At 38.6% G+C, this 27,495-nt stretch overlaps 1 protein-coding gene across 3 annotated transcripts in view; it reads right to left on the bottom strand.

Moving 5' to 3' along the window:
- MTMR2 (myotubularin related protein 2) overlaps positions 1-27,495 on the bottom strand; it is a 123,465-nt gene that overhangs the window by 76,277 nt on the left and 19,693 nt on the right. For all 3 annotated transcript variants that reach the window (XM_004754545.3, XM_004754546.3, XM_045087163.1), the window contains one exon: positions 6,092-6,197. In XM_004754545.3, coding sequence (XP_004754602.1) covers positions 6,092-6,197 — 106 coding nt within the window. The remainder of the gene's footprint in view (positions 1-6,091; positions 6,198-27,495) is intronic.

The following is a 27,495-nucleotide window of genomic DNA, read 5'->3' as shown; positions in this document are numbered from 1 at the left end:
ACCTGTAGCAGAAATTTTTTACAATTTGATTTAAGATTTCTAATGAAATTGGATTAGCTTTCCAATGCATGGTGCTTTTCATACTTCCATTTAAAAGCTGTTACTAAAGGAGCTTTAAAAGGTTAAGGCTCAGGGTAAGGATAAACAGCTGAGGCTATGTGGAGAACTCAAAGCCTGGAGGTTAACTAACTTCAAATCATTTGTGAATGATGATTTTCACAACCACCAACCATACCAAGCCCCTCATCTCAAGCATACAGCCAAACCACAATCAGGCAGAAAACAACACACAGCTGTCTGCAGTTGGGCTCACCTATAATTAACTAGCACACTTAAATTTTAGGGCCACTGAAGGTATACACACTATACACACTAAATATAAACAACTAACAGAACTGAGAGGAGATCAAACCTTTACTACAAAAAGCCTCCTTTTCTGATTATTTAGGAAAGGAATTTTAATTTATTAAGGAAGTAATGTTCAAAACTGCTATTGCTACCTCAAAAAATGTATTGGGATATTCTTTGTCCCTTCAGAAAAGCTCACTACATGTCTAAAAACAACAGCCAAGTCACAGAAGGCCAGTCACTCTGGGTAATGTGCTGTACAGGGACACAACCCACCTGAGACCAAGTAAGGCGAACACAGAGCTGCGTGCCTTTAAGCATGGTACTTAATTAATCTCTTCTGAATACCAGGTTTCTCACTAGTGACATGGAGTCACAGTATCTGTCTCACAGGACTGTTGTGGAAGTTAAAGGAGATGAAGCTTATATAGCAATAATCGCACCTCGGATAAACCTCACTGGCTACGATACTGGCATATATAAATGTTTACCAGTAGCAAGAAGATTTTTTTCAAGTATTAGAAGCACATTCTTCCTATCTCACCTCTGAAAAGAGCACATATTTGAAATCAGGTGTCATTGTTTTAAAGAATACTAACATTTAATGTAATGTTAATCATTCATCTCCCTTCCACAACTGAGAAAAAAGACTAGGAATCAAAGGTAACTTTAAAAATGAGGGAACAGGGTAACAGGCAGACTACACACTACTATGGAAAGTACAATTAACCTTTGTTGCCCAAAACCATCTTCTCTTCAGTTTAACATTTAACAACTGTCTCTTCATTCATCTCATAAAGATTTTCCGAGGGACCCTCTAAACTTAGAAAGATGCTTAATTCATAAGGCACTAATGGAAAGAATCCCAACAGTCATGGAGTTGATATGTAATTTCAGAAGATTCCCTTGGTACTCCAGAGCGCTAAGAAAGTCAATACTCTGGTACATTTTTGTATCTGATGTTAAACCGGAAGGGACAACAGGCATAAAATAAGACTACTCCAGACTAATGTGCATATATGATCACCCCACCCATGATATCACCTCCAAATAAAATGCATGCAAATGACGTTTTGCTTCAGAAGTAAAATAACTTTGTTCCTTTTTGGTGAAAGGAAGGAAGGGAGGGAGGGGAGGGAAGAGGTGGGGTAGGGGAGGAGGGAGGGAGGAGAGGAGAGGGAAGAAAGGGAGGGAAGGGAGAAGAAAGAAAGAGAAGGAAGGAAGGGAAGGAGGGAGGGAGGAAGGAGAGAGAGAAAGGGAGGGAGGGAGGGAGGGAGAGGAAGGGAGAAAGGAAGAAAGCCTAGTGCCCAGATCTTGGTTTCTAATACCATTCTCCAATAAAAGAAATCTGGGCTCCTTGAGAAATGGGATGTCCATCACCACCACTGCTATTCAACATAGTACTAGAGGTCCTAGCCTCAGCAATCAGACAACAAAAGGAAATCAAAGGCATCCAAATCAGCAAAGAAGAAGTCAAACTATCACTCTTCGCAGATGATATGATACTATATGTGGAAAACCCAAAAGACTCCACTCCAAAACTGCTAGAACTTATACAGGAATTCAGTAAAGTGTCAGGATATAAAATCAATGCACAGAAATCAGTTGCATTTCTCTACACCAACAACAAGACAGAAGAAAGAGAAATTAAGGAGTTAATCCCATTTACAATTGCACCCCAAACCATAAGATACCTAGGAATAAACCTAACCAAAGAGGCTAAGAATCTATACTCAGAAAACTATAAAGTACTCATGAAAGAAATTGAGGAAGACACAAAGAAATGGGAAAATGTTCCATGCTCCTGGACTGGAAGAATAAATATTGTGAAAATGTCTATGCTACCTAAAGCAATCTACACATTTAATGCAATTCCTATAAAAGTACCATCCATTTTCTTCAAAGAAATGGAACAAATAATCCTAAAATTTATATGGAACCAGAAAAGACCTTGAATAGCCAAAGGAATATTGAAAAAGAAAGCCAAAGTTGGTGGCATCACAATTCCGGACTTCAAGCTCTATTGCAAAGCTGTCATCATCAAGACAGCATGGTACTGGCACAAAAACAGACACAGAGATCAATGGAACAGAATAGAGAGCCCAGAAATAGACCCTCAACTCTAAGGTCAACTAATCTTCGACAAAGCAGGAAAGAATGTCCAATGGAAAATGGACAGCCTCTTCAATAAATGGTGTTGGGAAAATTGGACAGCCACATGCAGAAAAATGAAATTGGACCATTTCCTTACACCACACACAAAAATAGAATCAAAATGGATGAAGGACCTCAATGTGAGAAAGAAATGGATGATGATTTTAAAACTGAGGCAGGAAATATCAAGATAAGGCTGGACTATCCTGTAGTGCTTACTTAGTAAAGTAACACAGGGTTGAGAACAAAACAAAACAATGATAGGAATACATCAAAGGGACAGATAATCTAACTGAGGTAACTCTCAATTTGGAGTTGGAACAATCTGCACAACAAGGTAGCACTGAATTAAGATCCAAAATAGAAAATAGATATCCGTAAGTAAATACTGATATAAATAAATGGCTGCATAAAGTGATAAATGAGAGAGGAGAGACAAATATCCAGGCAGAGGAATTACAAAAAATGTATGTAGAAGTTCCACTCTCAACAAGATGAGCTTAAATTCGGGCTGTACATAGCCACTTCCTTCAGAGACTACAGTATAAAAAGGCAGGGGAGGGAAAAAAAAAAGTATTTTGCATTGAAAACTCCTAACTCTACCTCCCTCCACCAAGTGATTAAGGTTAACATCCACAGTGATAAATCATGTCGACAGTATGTACCCTTGACATGATGTGATGAAGATGGCTCTTTACCTCTGTGGTCTTCTTCCCCAAAAGACATAACCCCAGTCTATGGGTAAAATATCGGACAGCCTACAAAACACCTGATGAGTGCTCTTTAAAACTGTCAGGATCACCAAAAACAAAGAGTCTGAAAGCGTGTCACAGCCAAGAAACACCTAAGGAGACATGACTGATAAATGTGATATGATGTCCTAGATGGGATCCTAGAACAAAAACAAGGAAATCATGTAAAGACTAAGGACACTTGAAAAAAGTGTAGGCTTTAGTTAATTATACCATGGGTTCATTATTTTTGAGAGATGTATCACACAAATGTAAGACATTAATAATAGGGGAAAGTGGAGGTCAAGTACATAGGAACCCCATATTATCTATGCAATTTTTCTGTAAATCAAAGTGTTTTAAATTTTTAAAAATATCTAGTAAGAAATAAATTATAATGTTTAATATACAAATTAAAATTATGGGAGCACCTGGGTGGCTCAGTGGGTTAAGCTGCTGCCTTCAGCTCAGGTCATGATCCCCGAGTCCTAGGATTGGGCTCTCTGCTCAGCAGGGAGTCTGCTTCCCCCTCTCTCTCTGCCTGCCTCTCTGCCTACTTGTGATCTCTCTCTCTCTGTCAAATAAATAAATAAAATATTTGAAAAAAAATTATGACCCTCATTTTGTCCCAATGTAAGTCAGTCACTCTTATTCATAAGTTTGGTGTCCCAAGGAAATGAAGGAGACCTGCCTTCAAAAAAGCTGAGAGCAGGGGCGCCTGGGTGGCTCAGTGGGTTAGGCCGCTGCCTTCGGCTCAGGTCGTGATCTCAGGACCCTGGGATCGAGTCCCACATCGGGCTCTCTGCTCAGCGGGAAGCCTGCTTCCCCCTCTCTCTCTCTCTGCCTGCCTCTCCATCTACTTGTGATCTCTCTCTGTCAAATAAATAAATAAAATCTTAAAAAAAAAAAAAAAAAAAAAGCTGAGAGCAGAGGCCACCTTTCAGCTGTGATTCACAGGTGTGCCTAGTTAAGTAGTTTAACTAACTTAACCCTCACAAGAACACAAAAATGGTTTATTTTTGAACCATTTACTTATATTTTATTTCAGACAAGAAAAGGCAGATTGAATATTAATAATGCAGGCATAGCCAGAAGCAAAAGTGACATTTCTCCCACTCCTAGTAGGAGTTCTTTATCATCACAACACGAGTTAAAAGCAAACACTGTGGGGCACCTGGCTGGCTCAGTCGGTTGGGCATCCAACCCTTGGCTTTGGCTGAGGGGCTGTGCCCCACATCAGGCTCCATGCTCAACACGGAGTCTGCTTGTCCCTCTCCCTTTGCTGCCCCCCCCTTGCTCATTTGCTCTCTTTTCTCAAATAAGTAAATAAATAAAATCTTTTTTAAAAAATGATGTTTTTAACTAATGTAATCTGCCTAGAAGTAGCCCAAAAAGATTCACAGGCCTTCAGTGGATTTGTATTAACATAATGAATAAACAAAAGTTAGATACATATATAAAAGATAGGGGGTTTTTTTGAAGATTTTATTTATTTGAGAGAGAGAGAGAGTGAGAAAGCATAAAGGGAGTGGGGAGGTCAGAGGGAGAAGCAGACTCCCTGCTGAACGGGGAGCCCAATGTGGGACTCTATCCTGGGATTCCAGGATCATGACCTAAGCCAAAGGCTGTGTCTTAACCAACTGAGCCCCAGGTGCCCCAAAAGGTAAATTTTTAAATAGCAATGAATTAAGGAGAGGGAATGATGGGTTTATATCCATCATTATTAATGATGAACCCTGCCCTTAATGTATATTATGCAACAAAATAATAGCTAAAGATATTATGAAGCCTTCATAATTAGCACAATATATCCAGACTATAAAGATAAATGTTTATTATTTTTAATAATGTTTAAAGTCAGGTTATACCCAAACTATTATTTTATGACATTTCACAACACAAGAACAAAAAAGAGGAAGACTTTACAGATGTTTTGTAATCTGTATTCTTACATCTGTTGGATTCTGTCTTGAAAATTTAACACAAAAAAAGATACAGTCTCAGTATATGCTTAAGAGCAAATGATTTCATTAATATAAAAAATAAAAATGTTCTCATTAAAATTGTGGAAGTATAACCACTGGGAAAGCAGCCACTTGGTCAGGATAAAAAGACTCCAAGGTTTAAGGGTTAGCACTGCACATGAAATTCATTTTCTCCATCATTCAAAGATAAGCAGTTGTAGAAAGGCCGATGAATCCAAAAACATTCAAAATGCTACAGGATATCACTGGTGTGGTTAATTTCATAGCAATAAGACCTTGAACAAATACAAGAATATTTAAACTATAATGAGATGCATAGCAACTACAACACTATATTTAAGTGACTTAGCTCCAGAACTGGAGGTGAGCTAGACTAGCTAGAGAATTTATTAGTGACGAGACTTTGGACATGGTATTAAGATCTATGAATTATTATTATTCCTAGAATAGTGATGAAAATAGTCTCTACCTCACAGAATTTGAAGAAGTATTACAAGAGCTATTTCATTACAGGATGTAGAACAACACTCGGGATATGGTAAGTACTCAAAAAAGGTTAGCTATTATGGGCCACCATTATGGGAGTAATTGTGAACATCTTTGACATGACAACCAAACACACTAATTATCTTTTTGCGAAGAACTTCAAAGTTATCAAACTCAGAAATGAATTACATATTTTTCTTTTACAAATAAGATTTCCAGACCTGGGGCCTGTTCTGGGATATACTATAAAGACAGGTCTTGTAGACTACTTAGAGCAAGGTTGTAACTTAGTGCAAGGTTGCACTTAGGGCAAGGTTACACTCAGTGTTGGCCACAAACAGCTAACAAAAAATATATCAAAATACCTCAAAAAAATGGCATACATACCCTCAAATCAGGAGAAAAGTTGTCTGCAGAAGTTGAAATGGAATCCGATGACACTACAGAAGCTGATTTTGTATGCACTGAATTCTCTGAATGAGAAGTGGAAGCACTACAAAACACAAAAGCACAGTACGTTTCAAAAATGAGGGCTTTAAAACACAATTTCAGAAATTCTACTAATTCGAACTTCAAATTCTACTAATTGCAACTCCACTATTTATTAAAACTTCCATTGCCAACCAGTCCTACTTTGTCTATTCAAGCCTGTCTTCAAATACTGATAAATTACAAACTCCCTGTACCTGCAGGCTTAAGTATTTTTACCACAGTCCCTCTGGACAGACCCCCAGTACTCCTGAATAAACATGGGGCTAATTCTTTTTGTTCAACCATCCATTCCTTCATCCATCCAATCAACACTCACTGAATGATCCAATATACAAAACCATTACACTAGGCTCTAAGATTTGGAGATAGATAGGATAAAACCCTCACGTTCACAAAGTTCACAAACTGTGGCAGAGACAGATAAGTAAATAAATGGTGTGTTGTGATGACGATACTAAGCCCTGTGAAACTGAAGAAAGGAAGCCCCCTTTAAAATAGTCAGGAGGCAAGAAGGGGGGGATCTCTCACGCACTACCATTCTCTGCAGTCCTCTGCATTCCCAACAGGAAGAAGCCTCTATTTTACCACCCCAGGAGAAGGAAGATTTTCTCCTTGCCTGGCAAAAGCCCCGCCAAAGAGAAGCTGTCACAACTCAGCCAACTAAAGCCACTACACTTCAAACACCAGTTTAGTCCAATGAGCTTTGTGTTTCTAACACAAAGTTTATAACTGCTCCTCTGTATCCCCCTTTTCCACATAAAAGAGCATCCCTCTCCTTTGTTCTCTGGACTTGCCTATGGTTGTGCCATAATGCTCATGTCTCAAACTGCAATTTTGTTATTCCTGATAAATCCATTTTGCTGGAAATATAACTGACAGCTTTATTTTCAAGGTTAACACACTACAAACACAGAGAGAAACATGAAGACAGAGACAGAGACAGAAACAGAGAAAACGGACCGTGGGGGAAAGGCAAAGGAAGAACCCAACTTTCCCCAGGAACTTCAGGGAAGATTTCACAGAAAAGATATTCTTTGAAGCAAGTCTTGAAAGACAGAAAATTGCCAAGCTGACAAACAAGTAAGGGAACTCCAAAAGCATACAAACCAAAAGCACTGCAAAGATCCTGAATGATCGAAGAGTCCAGAACACTTGAGAAACTACAAAAAGTTCACAGGGCTAGAGAAGTGGAACAGATACAGATGCCTGTCACCTGTCTTTCCACCTGTATCTTTCCACTAATCAAATTCTATATAAGCCTGTCTTAAATATCTACTTCTTCCATTACATTACGTAATCACAATTTAATTAATTTAACTACCCCAAAAGGAAGAACTGTCTTCATTTTCCACAAAATCCACTTGAGTGTCTACATATACTATTAACATGTATTATTTTTGTTAAATTCTAAAACAGTGACAATATGCCTATACCACAAACTGAATGATTTACATCATTTCCTTATATCAGTAAAACAAAGTTAAAATCATTTAAAATTAAAAAAAAAAAAGGTGAAAAAATCTCGGGCACTTGGAATCGAAGCTTAAGGTTCTGATTAAAAAATACATTTTTCTAAAGCTCCACTCCCAACATATTGAAAGGCTTCCTCACACCAAAAGTCAAATTTGTTTCATCAGATTTTGATAAAATAAACCATCTTGAGATGTGAAACTTAAAAACCAGATTTTTATTTTAAAATTTGTTCACCATAAACCTGCTGTAACAATAACTAAATTATTTCTACAATGTGAAAACCATCTTCTCCAAAAGAAACTGTCACTTCAATTTCTCTTGTTACATTTTTAGGCCTTACTGAGGAGTGACTGATAAAGGAGAACTATACAGGACACATTATGGTGTATAACATGATGTTCTGATATATGTATACACCTTGAAATGTGAAATGAGTACCACAATCAAGCCAACACAAACACCCATCACCTCACATCATTACTTTTTTTTTTTTTTTTTTGTGGGGAGAAAATTTGAGATCTACCCTTTTGGCAATTTCAAGAGTATACGGTACAGTATTACAACAGTCACCATGCTATACATAAGGTCCCTGGAACTATTCACATTGTATCTAACACTTTGTCCCTTTTGCTCAGTATCTCCCCATCCTCCTCTTTTCAGATCTATGGTCTGAAAATATGCTCATATTCTGCAGGTCCCTTTTGCATTTTGTTATTTCGTTTGCTATAGAGAAATTGTTTAGTTTGATGTAGTTTATTTTTGCTTTTGTTGTGCCTATGCTAGTGGTGTCAAGTCCAAGAAACTGTTCTAAAGCTAATGCTAAGGAGATTTTCCCTTGTTTCCTTCTAGGATTTTTAAACACTCAGGCCTCACATCTAAATGTTTAATCCATTTTGGTTTGATTTCTGTGAATAGTGTAACATCAGGGTTCAATTTCATCCTTTTGCATGTGGATATCCATTTTTACCAAAACCACTGTACATTCTTGGCACCCTTTTCAAAGACAAGTTGACTGTATTTGTGTGGTTTTATTTCTGGGCTCTCTACCCTGTTCTGTTAATCTGTGTGTCCCTTTTTTATGCCAGGACCATACTGTTTTGAAAATTACAGCTTTGCAATACAGTTTGAAGATAGGAAGTAAGATGCCTCCAGCTTTGTTCTTCATGTTCAAGATTGCTTTAGCTATTTGGGGTCTTCTGAGGTACCACAATGATTTCGGGATTCTTTTTTCAATGAAAATTGCTACTGGAATTTTTAAAGAATGTGTTGAATCTGTAGACCACTTTGGTCAGCATGGACATCTTAGGATTAATTCTTCTAATCCATTAACACAATATAACTTTCCATTGATTTATGCCTTCAGTTTTCTCCATCACAGTTTTACAGTTTGTACAAGTCTTTACCCTCTTTGGTTAGATTTGCTCCTAAGTATTTTACTCTTTTTGATGCTACCACAATGGAATTATTTTAATTTCTTTTTTGGAGAGTTGTTAGTGTATAGAAACACAACTGATTTCTGCATGTTGATTTTGCATCCTGCAACTTTCCTCAATTTGTTTATTAGTTTTAACAGTTTCTTGGTAGAGCCTTTACAGTTCTCCAATGTAAGATCATGCCATCTGCAAAATGTTTGATTTTTTTTACAAGATTTTTTATTTATTTATTTGACAGAGAGAGAGAGAGAGGACAAGCAGAGAGAGCAGCAGGCAAAGGCAGAGGAAAAAGCAGGCACCCCACAGAGCAGGGAGCCCTATATGGGGCTCCATCCCAGGACCCGGAGACAATGACCTGAGCTGAAGGCAGACACCGAACTGACTGAGCCAACCAGGTGCCCTGAAAAATGTTTTTATATATTCATACAATGGGAAAATTATCTTTCCCAAAATAAATTCACTTAAATGGATTAAAAACAGTATTCTAGTAGGAAGACTTCATAACATTTTTTTCAAATGCAAACATGTATTTATTTTATTAACTATTTCAAGGTGTGAGTATAAGTTGTTATTTGTTTAGACCCAACAACTTGTAATATTACACAAAGGAGTAGTCACAAGAAATTCTATTATCTAATTTTACAATATAAAGATAGAGAAACTGACAGAGAAATGTTTTCTTCCTTTCTTCTTTTTTCTTTTTTGTTGTTGTAGCCAACTTCTCACTAATTAAATGCCATCTGTGTTAAAATAACAGATAAAATAATCAAACTTTAGGCATAGTACTTTGAGAGACATTATTTGTTGCCTACTGCATATACATACATAACTCTTTTTTCCCTGACTTTGATTAGGGCAAAATGTGCCCAGCCTAACATGACAGGCTTGCTTTTGGCTCCCTTGTGGCCAGGAGAACCATGTGACACAACTTCTGTTAATGATATTTAAGAGAAACTATGTTAATAGTTACAAAAATCAAAGGTTTCATAATAAAGGTGAGCAGGAACAGCAGGACAATCCTTAACCTTTCCCATTTTCTCTTGGCTGGAACAAGAATGTAAAGCTTAGGAATACTGTAGCCATCTTGTAAACATGACCAACAAGCTGACCTGGCTAAGAACTGGGACCCAATAACAGGAAGAACATAAAGTCCTCGTGGCATCACTGAGCAGACGAATCCACACCAGCTCCCTACGTATCAAATTTTTGTTATATAAAAAAAATGAAGTTCATTTTTTTTAAGATTTATTTATCTATTTGAGAGAGAGGGTATGTGCAGCAGAGAGAGAGTGCAGAGGGAGAGAATCTTCAAGCAGACTCCCCGCTGAGCATGGAGTCCAATGTAGGGCTTGATATCACAACCTAGGAGATCATGACCTGAGCCAAAACAAGGGTCAGATGCCTAACCAACTGAGCCCCCCAGGTGCCCCTGAAGTTCAATTTTTAAAAACACTGCAATGGAGTTTTTTATTCTGTACAGCCAAACACAATTCTAAATGATATGGCAATCAGCACCTCATAAAGTCGATTTTGGACAAATTCAAATGTGCAAAACTACTTTTTAAACATATGACCTTCTAAGAGAAGATAAAATTAAAGGCAATAAAACACAATTTGGAATTATGGGTATTACTTAGAAAAAATGATTTGACAGAGAAGATATAATAGCATGTGCCACTGAGAAACCAAAGGGTTATTTAAAGTCAACGTATAAAGTAAATATATCTAAGGGACATAAAATAAGAAAGCTAGGTTCTATAACTAATAACTTGCAGTCTCAAAGAATTAGTCCTTCAAGCAGAAGTATGGCAAATAGCTTTTAATTATTAACTTCTCTTTCCAGACATGCATAAACATAGGTAGTAGATATTATGACCCACCGTGTTATATGTGAAGCAGCGCTGATGTGTATAGTTCTAGGTGACCAGTTTACAAGAGGTTTTAAACCCCAAGCAAACGAGTAGAGGCTGAAAGAGACAGGAGTAGAGTATATCCTAATGCTGTTCTTGTGATGACGGCAGACACACACATGCCCATACACACAACAGAACTATTCAATGTTCTTCTGGTATAAACAGGATGTGCTGCCCTTTATGGCCACTCAGACTGGAGGTGGCCACAGACACCCTAGAATGCAGAGCTCTATTTTCAGTGGTTTTTTTTTTCTTCTGTCAGATGGGCTTTGTGCATGCTTCTGATCATCACAGGCCACTGGTATAATACAATCTAATGTCCGCTGCTCTTTTCCATTGCTCCCTTGCTTCTGTTGAGGTCAAACTCTCTATGTTGATCTTTTATGAACTATTCCACAAGCAAGCTCTGTATTTCCCTGAATTCACATCTTTGCTCATGCCATTCCAAAACAGAATGCCTCTTTATCCCCGTCTATTTATTGACATCCTACCAACTCTTTAAGACCCAGTTAAAAAGCAAGCTTTCCAAGAAGTCCTCCCGTGGTGTTCCAGCTGGAGCTAAACTCTCATTCCTCTGCACTTTCACAGACTTCTGCCTATACTCTGTAATTACACCTAACACTTTCCACATTAGACCAGAGTTCTTTGGTTACATGGCCTCCTCTTTTTTAAATCATAAACTGCTAGAGGATAAGAATTTTGTAACTGGCAAGGCATTTGAACTCGGAGCAAAGACTGCAGTCTGCTAACCTCATTAAGTAACCAATACCACTTTGGTCCTCACTTTTCCTAGGCCCACAAACTTCACTGCCGTCGGTCCAAACATTCCTGCCATCCTTGTCATCCTGAGCCTCTCTGCAAAAATGCCAGACCTTCCTCTCTATGTGTTTCCTCCATGCATTTTCCCTGCTCAGGTCTTCTTTCAGCTACTAGCCGGTCCTAACCTTTACATCAGAGTCGTTATTTCAGAGTGACTCAAATGCCTCACATCTTCAATGGAATTTTCCCTCCACCTCTCTGCCTCAGCTAACCCTTCTTCCTGGGAGACCCCACTTCCCTGTAGCATTTTCTAAAGGAGACTCTTCCCCAGCACCTAACAAAACCCAAAGGCAAAACCAGCACTTCCCCAGCTCCACTCTCACGTTTCCACACTAGTATTACTTTTCCATCTTCACATGTAAAAGACTTTTTCCTCTTCTGGCATTTGTGTGTATAGCTTCCCTATTACTGTCATCCACCTACCTTTTAATTACTGCTCACTCACTAAGGACTTTTTCAGGACTTTTCTTCTCCAAAGCTGCTCTCTGCTCCAAAGCCATCATGGCAATTTTAACGGCGACAAGGATAAACCAGCAACAACCTACTGCAAAATTCCTCAGCTCCTACACCCCCTCACCCACATTCCCACTTCAGCAATGTGCTTCTGTGGTCATACCCTGGACTTCATCATTCTGGGAACTACTCAGTGTCTACAATCTTAAACTCAAGGAAACCAATCTCTGTCTACCGACAGATGGTATCCTTTCCAAATATCTCACTTCCTTAACCTTTCCTTCATCTAATCTTCAACACACTGGAGACAAATCATCTCTCAGCCCCTCCACTGGTCATTATCCTTCATGCTTCTTTGCTCTCCTTCTCCCACACACTTCTCTCCCTATCTGGCCTGAAATGTATAGGAATATTTTATAATCTCTTCAGCAAACCTTCAGCATCCTTATATCCTATTCATTGGCCAACACGGCTTTGCCAACCCCTAAATTTGGATCAATATAACTATCTGTCTTCTCTGTGCTACAGTTTAGCTATTATGGAAGAAATCTGCAAAGTGGGGTCCCATAAGACTCAGTTAGAAATGTGAGTTAGGCCCAAGGCAGTGCTCAGCAATGCATCACATCCAATCAATCCGAAGTCCTATAGTGTCCACCTCCCCATCACCTCAAATGCATCCATTTTTCCATCCTAATTTTTACTGCTTTAATTCAACACCTCTTACCTGAACTACAGCAAATCACCCATCTCCTTTCTTCTACTCACCCAATATATCACCGCAAACTAATGCCAAAGTGGTCCTTCAAAAACAGAGATCCTATCATATCATTCCCCTAACTTAAATTTTTATTGATTCCTCAATCCCTCCCAAATTGAGCCCAAACTCCTTAGCATAACACCGGAAGTCTTCCATGATCTGGACCTTGTTCTACGTAACTCACTGTAGCTTTAACTCATCTGAAGCCATTGGGAATGGCTTACAGAGTGCCTCTATCTTCTAGCCGTTTCACGCCTCTTTCCTTTGCTACCCCTGCTGATAATTGCCTGCAACGTCCTTCATAGACTCCTATGCCCTCTTTGCCCCTATTCATCTTGTAGGCATGACTCTCTTCCTTTACTGTACACTGGATGTATTCTTATCAAAATACCTGTATACTTTATTGCCTTTAATCATCTGCAAGCTCTTCCTCTCAGATATTTTTGTTATTGTATACTATTCCAGTATACAGATTCTTTCTTTACCACAGATCATTTCTCCTCCTTGCTCTCAATAAAACACAGAAAGTGTCAAGAAAAGAATACCTGGCACATTTGTTAGTTATTATTTATGACAAATGAATATTATTGCACAAGTATTCTCCTCCAAGTCAGATTAGCTGCATAAATACAATTATAATGGCAAAGCTACTGTGTCACCTCTTATTAATACTATTTCTGCTCTGACATATTACAAGTAAGAATATAAATTCCCCAGTGACTGTAACCAAAGAGTTACTAAGGGGGAAAAAAACAGCAAGAACTACAATTAAAGACCTGGTATTTACAAAATAAGAAGTAATTATCTCTCTTGGACAGAATTAGATTAAAGTATTAGGAAAAATGACTATCATCATCACTATAGAAGCATGCATGCTGGCGCTATAAATGTCATTTTTTTTAAAGTAGGTTCCACAGCCAGTGTGAAGTCCAATGTGGGGCTTGAACTCATGATGCTGAGATCAAGAACTGAGCTGAGATAAAGAATCAAGGACACTTAACCAACTGAGCCTCCAGGTGTCTGTCCCACTATGACTACCATTTAAAAATGAAGTCTGTCATTGCTATGGGCTAAACTGTGTCCCCACCCCAAATTCTTTTTTTAAGATTTTATTTATTTATTTGAGAGAGACAGAGATAGGGAGAGAGAGCACAAGAGGGGAGAGAGGGAGAAGCAAGCTCCCTGCTGAGCAGGAGCCTGACATGGGTTGGGTCCCAAGACCCTGATCTCATGACCTGAGCGGAAGGCAGTTGCTTAACTGACTAAGCCATCCAGGTGGCCCCTAACCCAAATTCCTATATTGAAGTTCTAACCCCCAATGTGACTGTAACTGGAGACAAGGCTTTTAGAAGGTAATTAAGATTAAATGACGTCATAATGGTGGAGTCCTAACCCATTAAGATTAGTGCCCTATAGGAAGAAGAGAAAGAGAGAAAGCCCGCCTCTCCCTTTCCCCCAGTTCCTTCCTTCCCCAATCCTCCCCCACCCCCAACAATGAATGTACCTAGGAAAGAGGAAAGGCCATGCGAGGACATAGCAAGAAGACAAAAACAGTCAAAGAAAGCCCTCATTAGAAATGGAATTGTCTGGCAACTTGATCTTGGACTTCCCAGCCGCCAGAACTACAAGAAATAAATTACTGTTCCTTAAGCCACCCAGGGGTATGGAGGAGCATTACATAATAAAAAGAACTGTTCCTAATTCTATCAGGTGTGATTATGAGATTATGTGAAAAAAAATGTTTTTAGTTTTAAAGATGTGCACTGAAGTATGAAGGAATAAAAAGACATGATTTGCTTCAAAACAGTTCAGGAAAAAAAAAAGAACGAGAAAAGGAGATGAAGCAAATATGACAAATTCTTGCTAACGATTTAGTGTGGGTGATGGGTCATCAGAGAATTATTGTACAACTCTTTTCTGTATACTTGAAAATTTCTTTAAAAATATAATAGCTTTAGAATCCTAAAAATAAGAAAAGAAAAAAATACTAGTAATTTTAAGATCTCAGTATTTATCTGAACTCAACTACCAAACTTTGACAAGCAGCAGTTTTTAAAACAGTGGGGGCGAGGGGGTTGCAGGGCAGTGGTGGATGATGGAAATATCACTAGACGAAAAATACAGTTGGCCTAGATTATAGTTCTGACATCATCGAGTAAGAAATGTGCGACCCTGGGCCTTTCTCCCAATTTCTTAAAAACTGCTTTTCCCAATGTCTTAAAAATAGCTTTAAGTGCTCTAGAAAGAGAATGTTGAGTAATTTGCCCAAAGTCACACTGCTAGTAAGTGAAAGCCAGCACTGTCCAGATCCAGAGTAGGTAAATAAGAAGAAGAAGAAGAAAAACAGTTCTCTGAGAAAACTGTGAGTAAATGAATATTCATTCATTTGGACTGTTTTTGTTTTCCCAGAACTGTTTACCTCAACTTAATAGATACTCCAATGAGAAAACTAATTTCCAATTTCCAAGAAGAAACAGTTTGTACCTTTCTTCCTCCCTTCTTTTCTTTCACACTGAATATAATTTTAATTTCCTATTTTCATGTCTCATTCTAGCAATAAAACTTGGCTGCAAAAGCCACAACAAGCTCATACCTACATTTATCTCAGAGATGTTAGTCTCATCTGTCCCTACTATATTTTCAAATCTATAAGCATAATTTTCCTCAAGTATTACTCCAACAAATCCTTAGCACTTGCATTTGTTATGACAAAGGTGCTTATGCGGGTGCCAACTGCCTCCAAATCAAATTAAATCTCATCATCACAGCTTTCGAAGTGTCAGAGCTCTCCACCATACCTAGTTCTAGCCCATGCTTACATTCACTAAACCTATACAAACCTGTTTGTTACCACTGGTCAGGAGAATCAGACTCTTCCCACTTTCTACTTTGAACATCGTTTAATTTACTCTCCAAATGTCTTCTCTGACCAACTGTGGGGTTGTTTTTTGTTCTCTTTTGGTTTTTTTTTTTTAAGATTTCATTTATTTATTTGACAGACAGAGATCACAAGTAGGCAGAGGCAGGCAGAGAGAGAGAGGAGGAAGCAGGCTTCCTGCTGAGCAGAGAGTCCACTGAGGAGCTTGATCCCAGGACCCTGAGATCATGACTTAACCCAATGAGCCACCCAGGCGCACCCCCAACTGTGGTTTTTAACTACCTAAATCTTCTGTTGAAAGTTCATTTTCGGCAAGAAACTTCCTAAGTTATTCTTACAGGATCTAGGCATTCCAATATCTTTGCATGTGAATTCAGTTATAGTTACGTATATTGGATATACTACATTTATATTGATTCATTCTCTTCATACGGATTCATTATATAGTAAACATACTCCTTTTAAAGAGAGTTAACTATGATCAAACCCTATAAAAAACACTGGGCTATAGAATAGCCTCCACCCTTGAGATTTCAGCCCTGTAAGAGACATTGTACCACATCAGCACATCAATAATACCATGAAGGTACAAACAAGTACTAGGAGAAAAAGCTCAAAGGCAATGGAAATAATTTCAGGATTAGAGGAAATCAAGAAATACATTAAAATGAAGCATTTGAAACTGCTACGTCTACAGGTAAAATGGTCAAGTATCAACTATTCCATAGGGCTCAATGAGATAAAATGAAGAAGACAGGAAAAAATCTAGCTGGGTCTTCAAAGATTGTGAGGCACAGATCAGGGCACTGCATATATAAGCATATGCATACATGAAAAGAAATTTTAAAAAACAGCTTGGGAAAGTATAGGGCACATTTTGTGGACAATGAGTAGTTTATTCAAACTAAGTGGATAAAAGGACAAGGCTTAAAAAGCCTTGCTAGGAAAAGGCAAGCAATTCACAGTAAGATACCACTCCATGCCATCTAAGGTGGCTGCAGTCAAAAAGATAGGCAATAACAAACATCAGAAAAGATATGGAGAAATGGGACCCTCCTACACTGCCGGTGGGGCTGTAAAATGATAAGAGCCACTTTCGAGAACAGACTGGCACTTCTTTAAAATGTGAAAGAGAATTTCCAAATGACACAGCAATTCCACTCTTAAATATATTCCCGAGAGTAAGAAAAATGTATGTCTATACAAAACAACACATGAATACACACGATGTATGTGAATGTTCACAGCAGCATTATTCATAATGGCCAGAAAGTCCAGCTCAGTCAATGTCATTTCCCTGCTTGAAATCTTCCAACGACGTTCCACTTCCTCTTACCTCAAATCGCCTTCAAATCATTACAGGATCTGCTACCCATGTCCTTCTTCAGCTTCCTCTTGTGCATCAATCTTTCCCTTGCTTTTCCTCAGCTCAGTCCCACTGGGTCTCTGAGCTCCTTGAATATGCGGCTCTGCTGCTCGGACCATAGTCATGCCAAACGCCTTCCTGACTTAAGTTTTCAACTGAAACATCACTTCTTCAGGGAAATCTGATCAGATGCCTCGGATCCGATCCCTCAGTAGTTGTGGACTCATAGCTCTTTGTGTTTTTAGTTCTTTCTAACCTAGGAAGCCCTATTCTTATATTTCCTCCCAAATGCTTGACTAACATCCATGTCCCCTAAGACCACACACTTCAAGAAAGAAGGAACCATGTCAATTTTACCATTCTGTTCCCAGGACCACAGAGCAGGCACTCAGGAAATAATTCTTGAATTAACTGATGAGTGAAAGAATAAATGAGAATGACCAAAACATTGGATTATTCTAATCAAAATCATCAGAGGCCATGACTAGAATATCCAAAACAAAATTAAAAAGAGACCTGGTAAAGGGAGGGAGGAGGCAGAACTAGGACAGAGGAAGATAAATGGTCTCATTTGGCTTCTGGAGTTACTGTGTATATATTATTTTATACATCATAGTGTCGCATTTCCATTTAAACATTTCTTAACATACTTGGGCAAACATTTCTTTAAAGAGATTATCTCTTTAGTGAATGACAAATAATCCTAAACTGCTGGGAACTGGTTTGGGGCTATGTGTTATTTCCATTGGGATGGTTAAAAAAAATGGCTCGGAACTGAAAAACCAGGATTTTAGAAGTATCGAGCTAACAGCACTATCCTTGGCCAAATGAGTTATTCCCGATTCCCCAATACAATTAGACTATTTTAGGGGTGCTTTTGGTGGTCCAATACCTCTTTGACAATCTCAAAGCTATTCTCTGATTTGTTTACAATGTCAGGGACTTTAAGGTTAAGAATCCTGGCCTAGATGATCCCCTCTACCTTTTATTTTAAAGAATTTATACACATGCACATGAGCAGGGGGAGGGGCAGAGGGAGAGAAAGAGAGAGAGAAGCAGACTCCCCGCTGAGCAGGGAGCCCAATGCAGGACTCAGTCCCAGGACCCTCAGATGATCTGAGCCTAAGGCAGATGTTTAACCGACTAAGCCATCAAGGCACCCCTTTTAGTTCAATGTACTCTAGGGCTTCCGAAATGAGTACTACCTTTCAATATATCCATACCCTACCTAAACAAATACTGAAAAATTAAACTGTCCACAAAGTGTATGTGTTTGCATCTATCTCTATTTTCTAATTCTATAATCACAGTTTTAGTCTTAAATATGAAGACTCAGACTAAATAGAATTATACTAATATTTTATTTCTTACAATAAAGTCTTTAAGAGAATATTTGTGTATAATAAAATCAAAGGAAAACTAAACCCAATAGCTACACTTATTTTAGGAGATCTGGGCTACCACTGTGTAAATTCAACACCCCTGCTTATAGGTAAACATTAATGATATCCTATCAAGAAATAGAAGCTATAATTTCTTTAAATATTTTTATTGTTTTCATATTAAGTGATTTTACCAGAAACTAGATCTTTTTAAAATGAGTTGGAAAGATATTCTAATTTAGCTATGTAATGATTCTTTTCCAAATTTATTACATTTAAAATACATGTGCTTAATAATTAGGAAAGAGACCCTCTAAATATATATATATGACCAGCTCAGTAACTCTTCTCTTCTAAATAATTTCATAACATTGAACTGGAACAGAGGAACATAAACTCAATTGATTCGGGAACATCACCCTTGCCAGTGCCCAACACGGTCATGTTTAAACGCCTTCTAACTCTACAGTGCGAACATTTACTCTAACCTTGCGACCTCAGGCCACTGCAATGTGGTATTAGCTTCAGAGACCTGACTCATTCGAAGCAGTCCTCTGCAGAGGGGAAAAATGAAAACGTAGGATTTGGAAGAATTCTGGCACTTGGGGGTTTCGACAGCACACTCGTTCTTCTTTCAAACACCACCTGTGGTTTTCCTTCACAAGTCTCTTTCCAAATCTACAGACCGCATTCCATTTCTTACAAGATTTGCCACCTTCCACATCACAACAGCGTGTCTATTCTCACTGGCTCATTTTCTCAATATCCACTCACTCCTTAATCCCTAGCCATCTGGCTTCTGCATCTAATGAATTCTGTAAAATGGCTCTTTCTGGATTACTAATGACCCAACTGTAAGAAAAAATAACAATAAAATATTTTTAATGTTCTTTTCTCAGTTCTGATACTATAAATTCTCATCTTTCAGTCGCATATGGTTTTGGTTATCTCATATCTCAGGTGAAGAGTAAACAGTACTCTTGAGCACCAACTATACTCCAGGTCCTACTGTTTTAGGAACTCCTAAAGTTACAGAGATAAAAAACGGGCTTTCTGCCTCTGCTGACTTTTCACTCCTAGATATTTAATTCAAGTACACACATGCACACACACACACACATGTCACAATGCAGAATATGAAAAATGAATGAGAGGGATGCCTCAGTGGCTCAGTGGGTTAAGCGACTGCCTTCAGCTCAGGTCATGATCCCAGTATCCTGGATCAAGTCCTGCATCAGGCTCCTTGCTCAGCTGGGGAATTGCTTCTCCCTCTGCCTGCTGCTCCCCCTGCTTGTGCACTCACTCACTCTCTTTCTCTCTGTGTGTCAAATAAACAAAATATTTTTAAAAAGAAAAAGAAAACTGAGTGAAAGAGAAATAAAGCACTTAGAAGTTTAGAATTGAAAAGTTCATATACAGCTTTAATTTATGGGCTTGAGAAAGATTTTATGAAATAAATGGTTGGTATCTGAGGTTAGCCAAAATACAGAAGAGGTTCAACACCTTCTCAACAATTTCACTAAGCAAAAAAACAGCATGAAAAAACAAACAAACAAATAAGTGAGAAATTAGAGGATATTAAAGCTTTTGCAACTTTGGTTGGAGTACAGGATATTTATAACACACAATCAGAGATGAGCCTGAAACAGTAGGTTTTGACTAGACTGTAGAAGGTCATAACAAATAAGTGAGTATTTAGGTATTTAGTACTGAAAGCACTGAGAAGCCACTGAAAGTTTCTGTGCTTTAGAAAGATTATTTTAAGAACAGGTCAAAGAACCCATGATAAGGGCAGGAAAATCTATTAGGAAACCTCCCCAAGCAGAGGAACTAAGGGCCTAACCTAGCAGTAAAAATGAAACACAAGTGGATGCAGGGGACACCATGGAGACAGAATCAATAGAACTTGGCAAAGAACTCAACATGATGACAAAAGGAGAGAAAAGGGTCAGAATATGATTCCAAGTCTTGCTGACTCAGAAACCAGTGTGCCAAAATAGTAACAAAGAAAAGGAGGTACTATGGGCAGCTGAGAGTTCCAGCTTGAAATCGTTAAGACTGACGTGGCCTCAAGACATCCACAGGGAAAATATGCAGCCCCTCATACACTGATAGGCCCAAAGATTCCAGTCAGATTTTACCTGGTCATGAATTTGTTCCTTTGTTCATTCATTCATTCATTCATTCATTCACTCAGGGCTGAGCTACTGCTTACTTGGGGGTGAATGAGTGCACCCTGACAACATGTGATTCAACAGTCTTCCATGTGCTCCCAAACTGCAGCCTCATGGGAAAGACAAACTCTTATTCACCTAGGAATTGATCATGACGAATGCAGTAAGGGCAGTTAAAAAATACTATAGGAGAAAAAAGGAAGAATAGATTCAATGTGAGTGGGAAGGTTGAGGCCGACCTGAGAGATGTGTTGTTTCTGAGGGTCTGTTAGTAGGTTTTGACAGTAAAGCGGAAGAGGGAAAACATCCAAGTCAGAGACAGCATAAACAGATGATTGGGGAGGCCAATGTGACTGGCTCTGTGGGTCACGGCAGGGGTGGAAGTTTCACGAAGAAACTGCAGACTCTATTCTAGACGTTAGATGGGAGGCCATCTAACATCTGTAAGAAATGTTATATATTCTGCTGGAGTTAGGGAGCACTGACTGGAGGGTACAAATTCTAAAGAAACTTAGTTAAGGTTATCGAATTAGGTCTTAATGAACAACTGAAATGGGCCACAAAATAATAAAAATAGGACAGAAGAAAAAGTTTGAATAATGAGGTATGTGGAAACATCCATTAGAATTTGATGTTGATGATGCTGTTGAATCTGAAGTTCTCACAAAATAACCCACGTGAATGTGTTTATCGAGTAAGTAGCAACACAGAACTTTTCCAGTTTTCACATTCGCTGGATAGGTTACAGCTACATTTATTCTGCTAAATCCACAAAACTAAATCATGTAACCTAGGAACAGCATATACAGCAAAAAGAGACATGAGATTCAGTGAATGGAATTACAGTCATTTTCACAGAATAAAGACTAGAGAAGTTGAAGTATTAAAAAAAATATGGAAAAATTGAAAGAAAAGTTTAGTGAGAGCCAAGAAGAGTGTTTTAAAACCAATAGTTAATAGCATGCAACACTACAGAGCAGTAAAGGAAAGTAAGAGAAAAATCCAATGGATTTATTAACATATGTTAAATCAATTACTATGTCAACATGGTCTATATTATGTTTCAGCAACAATAACCTAGTATGAATGAGGCACAAATTGTCTCAACTTCTTGACCATCTCTCAGTAAATTTATCTATATCCAAACCAACTCTTCCTTCCTTGGGTGATAGATGGTATGTCTCATGTCTCTTCTCAGGTTCAGGCCAGTCTCTTCTCCCCTGTTCTTCACTCTATCCCATCTGGTCTCCTTTGGAAAGTGAGTGTGCATGTGTGTACATGCATGTGTGTGTACACGCACAGGCTTTACACAACACTGGACAGTTAGCAGGAACTCAATGGTGAGTGGCTGAATCTATGTTGGCATCATTAACAAGATACTGAGTTCTACTTGAACTACTCTATTGATGCCACTCTCCCAATGTCATTACTGACCTCGGGAACTAAGGCGGGGCACCTTGCTCCTCTCAGTTCTCACCCTCTGTAACCTGTCCACAGGATCTGATACTGTATCACTGCATCCCTCTTGCAATGCTTCTCTCTCTAAACTTCCTTGGTCATTAAAATTTACTGGTGTTCTCTATCCTCAAATATTCTTCTCTAGGTTCTTTTCTTCCAGTCACCCTCTAAATATAGATTCTCGTGAAATTTCTAACCTTGGCTCTCTTCTCCATACTTCATCTCTCAGAAATACAGACTCCCACAGCTTCACTTGTCACCTCTGTGCAGAAGATTTTCAAACATATCCTCTGTCTTCTCAGTCCTGCATCCACAAATACTTGCTACTGGAACCATCTGGCCCCACCTTCTCTCCAGGCTTACTTCTCATTCTGATCCTGCTTGGTGACTGCCTGCACCTTACAATGACATTAAGCTGTGTAGTAAGTAACTAGAATTACATGAGGTAATATTTTTCAAATCTTTCAAATACAAGCAGAGGCATCAGCTAACCAACTATTCTGATAGCCAGCCAATGAATTATAGGATATTATCACTTCCAAAGACCTCTGAGATCATTCTAGTAAGACTCCTCTCACTTACACAGATAAAGTGAAGCCTAGATAAGATAAAGATATAAAAATAAAGCCCAGAAAAGTGAAGGGAATGGTCTGCAATATCTTATCAAATCAGTGGCTGAGCCCTCAAGCTATAAAATCAGATCCCCTTTTGACCAAATCAAAATTTGGTCAAAAGGGGATCTGATTTTTTTTTAAGATTTTATTTATTTATTTGACAGAGAGAGATCACAAGTACGCAGAGAGGCAGGCAGAGAGTGGGGCGGAAGCAGGCTCCCCACCGAGCAGAGAGCCCAACACAGGGCTCGATCCCAGGACCCTGAGATCCCAGGACCCTGAGCCGAAGGCAGAGACTCAACCCACTGAGCCACCCAGGCACCCCAATCACATTACTTCTTGTACGGAGTATAGAACCAAAAGAAGAAATCCCTCAGGGTGCTTAATTCTCTAACTGGGGAGATAAAACACTGATCCCATCTTCTATTCACCCCCAATTCCTATACTTTAGATTTTCAAGGTCAAATATCAGCAAAATTTCTTCTACTCTCTCTCCAACAGCCTCTTTCACTCTAACTAAAGCTGGCCCTATACTTTAGATTTTCAAGGTCAAATATCAGCAAAATTTCTTCTACTCTCTCTCCAACAACCTCTTTCACTCTAACTAAAGCCTGGTCTTCCCAAGGTCACTGCTCTCCCCATAGATTTTTCAAATGGAAAAATACAGCCTCACTTTTGGTCCTGTACCCCTCTCCCACCACTGTGTCTGCAAACTGGCCTTGTTCCAATTTGCAGATTACTCTTCCTGTCTAGCAGGGCAGCCAAGCTACTCATATACCCTTGACCTAAGAAGAATGCTCCTCCTCTCGCAGGGAAGGTCATCCTCTTTAACCCAGAAAACAGCTTTGGGCGGGATGCACACGGAGTGATGAGGGAGGAAGGCCACACCTGCCTGGGCAACCTGATCGCCCTCATATCCCATCCCCATTTGTTCTTCAGCCAGCAACCAGAATGACCCTTTTTGAAACATCTGATAGTGTCACTCCTTTGCAAAAAAAAAAAAAAAAAAAAAAAACCTTCTACTACCTTGCCATCCCACTCGGAATAAAAGCCAAAGTTCTTAAAACGGCCTATAAGGCCTTTCACGATCTGCTCCCACACCCTGATCTTAACTTCTACTGTTCTTCCTTCTGCCCCCTTGCACTGTAACAGACCCCTTGCTGGTCCTCAAACACACTAGGCAATTTCCTACTTGAAGACCTTTATTCCTTCAGGTATCTCTAACTCTCTTCTCCCATATTTCCCGTTTTTTCCTTCACTTCCTTCAGCTTCTTTGCTCAAATGTTGCCTTCTTTAGTATGACCTTCCCTGGTCAATTTACTCAAAAGTGCAAACCACTCTTAACTCATTCTCTATTCCCTTCCTGCTTTGTTTCTCCTGCAGTGCTTATTACCTTCTGACACACTTGTGTTTTACTTATTTATTTTATATCTCCTCCATTTAGTTAATAATTACTGACTGCTTACCATATGCCAGGAAGAGTTCACCTCCTCATAAAGATTAAATATAATAATGCATGCAAAGAGTTTAGGACATTACCTAACAAAAAGAAACAACAAAACTATGTAAACTATTTTTACCTAATGGAGACTAGAACAGGACTCCCCCTACTGCCATCAGAAAATGCCAGTTTATCAGAACAAGGTCAAACAGAGGATTGGAGTAAAATGAATGAGCCTCTAATAATTTGATCCTTTTTTTTTTAAACGTTTTCTTTATTTATTTGACAGAGAGAGAGGAAGAGATCAGAAGTAGGCTGGCGGGCGGGGGCGGGGGGCTCCCTGCTGAGCAGAGAGCCTAATTCAGGGCTTGATCCCAGGACCCTGAAATCATGATCTGAGCAGAAGCCAGAGGCTTATCCCACTGAGCCACCCAGGTGCCCCTAATAATTTGATCCTTAAGGAATCAAGGAACTAAATTGCCCAAAAATCAGTCTCTGTCACAGAAAACTTAATACAACTCATTTAAAACAAAAGAAGCACGGACACCTGGGTTACTCAATCTAAGTTTCTCACTCTTGATTTTGGCTCAGGTCATTATCTCAGGGCTGGGAGATAAAACCCTGTGTCAGACTCCACACTCAGCATGGAGTCTGTTTGTCCCTCTCCCTCTGTTCTTCTCCCCATTCACATTCTTTCTCAAATATATAAATAAATAAATAAAATATTTAAAAGAAAAAGACAAGCAAACAAAAATAACCTCTAGAGAAGGAAATTTTATGTTTCCCTTCTAGCACTCCATTCAACTTACTAAATCATTGTTGGAAACAGATTCTACTTCTGTCACAAATGTCATGTACTATTTCATTTCATAACCAAAAAAGGATGTCTACAGTTAAGCATTTAGTAGTGGATTGTATTATCAAACTAAAAAAGTATCCTCACAATATGAAGCAAGGGACACTTTGGCAAATGCTAGCACACAGATAAGCTACTCTCCCAGTCAACCAGGACATGTGAGTTTAAAACTATAAGAGAAAGAAAAAAAAACTGGGTCATAAATCACGGAAAGTCGATTAGCCTTTTAGAGACTTGACTTCATATTACGAGTAGGAGTAGAAATAAAAATACTTGCTCCTCTTACCTCACTGGGTAGCTATAAAAAAACAACTGAAAATGCTATCTGTATTGTAAAATTCTTTTCTAGGTAAATCCCACTGCTAAAAAAGAGGGATTGGGGTGGGAATCCTGCAACTGATAATGTGCCAAAACGTGGAAAATGAAGTTATTGTTAAAATGTTTAGGAATTAAGTTTAAAGCAAAAAACAAGTATGTATGGGGCTAAGAAACAAGACATCCTTTCAGGAACACTTCCCAGATTCATTCAGCATTTCATAGCTATTTCTTATTGGTTCTTCACTAATGTTGTTAAGCAAATGGATGTTTTCTAGTTTGATGAAATGTACAAACTCAATAAATGTTTAATCACCAAGAAAACTTCTCAAATGAAAATCAGAACCCTTTAGAGATTAGGATTTATAACATATCAGCTGCATTAAAAATGGCATGAATAAAAATAATAGGCTTAATCCATTTACACTAAAATAACTTACAGGAAAAATAACATTAAATAAATATTTGAGATGATCAAGTCTATCATTACAAAGAATAAAAGAATGTGGGGAAATGCCATAAAATATGAAAAAAAAATCATGTCATCTCATTTTTAACAAAAGCCAACTTAGCATTTGGGCACACAAATGAAAAGATGATATACAGATTCATAGGTGAGTGATCCAAATACATTTCTAAATGGCTCTTATTCTGTAACAGTTTCACAGAAAGATTTCAGTCAAGATTAGAAGCACTGTGGTGTTACTATTAAAATAGAATTATATCCATTGCATAGTACCTGCTTTAGTCAGTAAATGCCTCATCCCCCGCCCCTACACACACAGATTTTTCCCAATGCATGCCTAACTGAAAAATACAATTATGTATCCAAACTAAGCCATCATTCCCCATTACCATACTCCATTTAATTGGCTGGCTACAAAAAGCCCATTTCTTATAACCAAGTCCTCTTTTCATCATGAGAGTGGTCTTCCAAATGGAGCAGGAAGTGTTAAAGACGTGAGAGCTTTGTGAATGATGTTATTAGATGACATTCAAAAGAATTCAACTCAGTGGTGACATTCAAATCATAAGGAAGACTAAAGGGTTGAGTTGCACTACAAGACGGTCTCAAAGTTCAAATCTAAGATTTTATAATTCAGAGTAAAGACATAGAAATCTGATATCACAAATGAGTTGAAGAGTTTCAGTTCTAAATACTAGAAATATGAGCTAAACTGCGTTTTACCATTTTTTATAACCCTTCATCTCTTGATAGCTAAAATGCCCCAACTTTTCCCTCCCACACACCCACATGCGTACATGCATACAAATGAACCATTGTCCCACTTATAAATGTGATTCAAAGACATGTCCTTCCACATATTTCTTTTTAATTTTTAATTTTTTATGAACATAATATATTTTTATCCCCCGGGGTACAGGTCTGTGAATCACCAGGTTTACACACTTCACAGCACTCACCAAAGCACATACCCTCCCCAATGTCCATTACCCCCACCTTTCTCCCAACCCCTCTCCCCCCAGCAACCCTCAGTTTGTTTTGTGAGATTAGAGTCACTTATGGTTTGTCTCCCTCCCAATCCCATCTTCTTTCATTTATTCTTTTCCTACCCACTTAAGCCCCCATATTGCATCACCACTTCCTCATATCAGGGAGATCATATGATAGTTGTCTTTCTCCGCTTGACTTATTTCGCTAAGCATGATACACTCTAGTTCCATCCACGTTGTCGCAAATGGCAAGATTTCATTTCTTTTGATGGCTGCATAGTATTCCATTGTGTATATATACCACATCTTCTTGATCCATTCATCTGTTGATGGACATCTAGGTTCTTTCCATAGTTTGGCTATTGTGGACATTGCTGCTATAAACATCGGGTGCACGTGCCCCTTCGGATCACTACGTTTGTATCTTTAGGGTAAATACCCAGTAGTGCAATTGCTGGGTCATAGGGCAGTTCTATTTTCAACATTTTGAGGAACTTCCATGCTGTTTTCCA

The sequence above is a fragment of the Mustela putorius genome, unplaced genomic scaffold (genome assembly GCF_011764305.1).
Source record: "Mustela putorius furo isolate JIRA1106 unplaced genomic scaffold, ASM1176430v1.1 tig00001069_pilon_pilon_pilon, whole genome shotgun sequence".
NCBI classification, from domain to species: Eukaryota; Metazoa; Chordata; class Mammalia; order Carnivora; family Mustelidae; genus Mustela; species Mustela putorius.
This window is presented reverse-complemented; position numbering and strand designations above follow the sequence as displayed.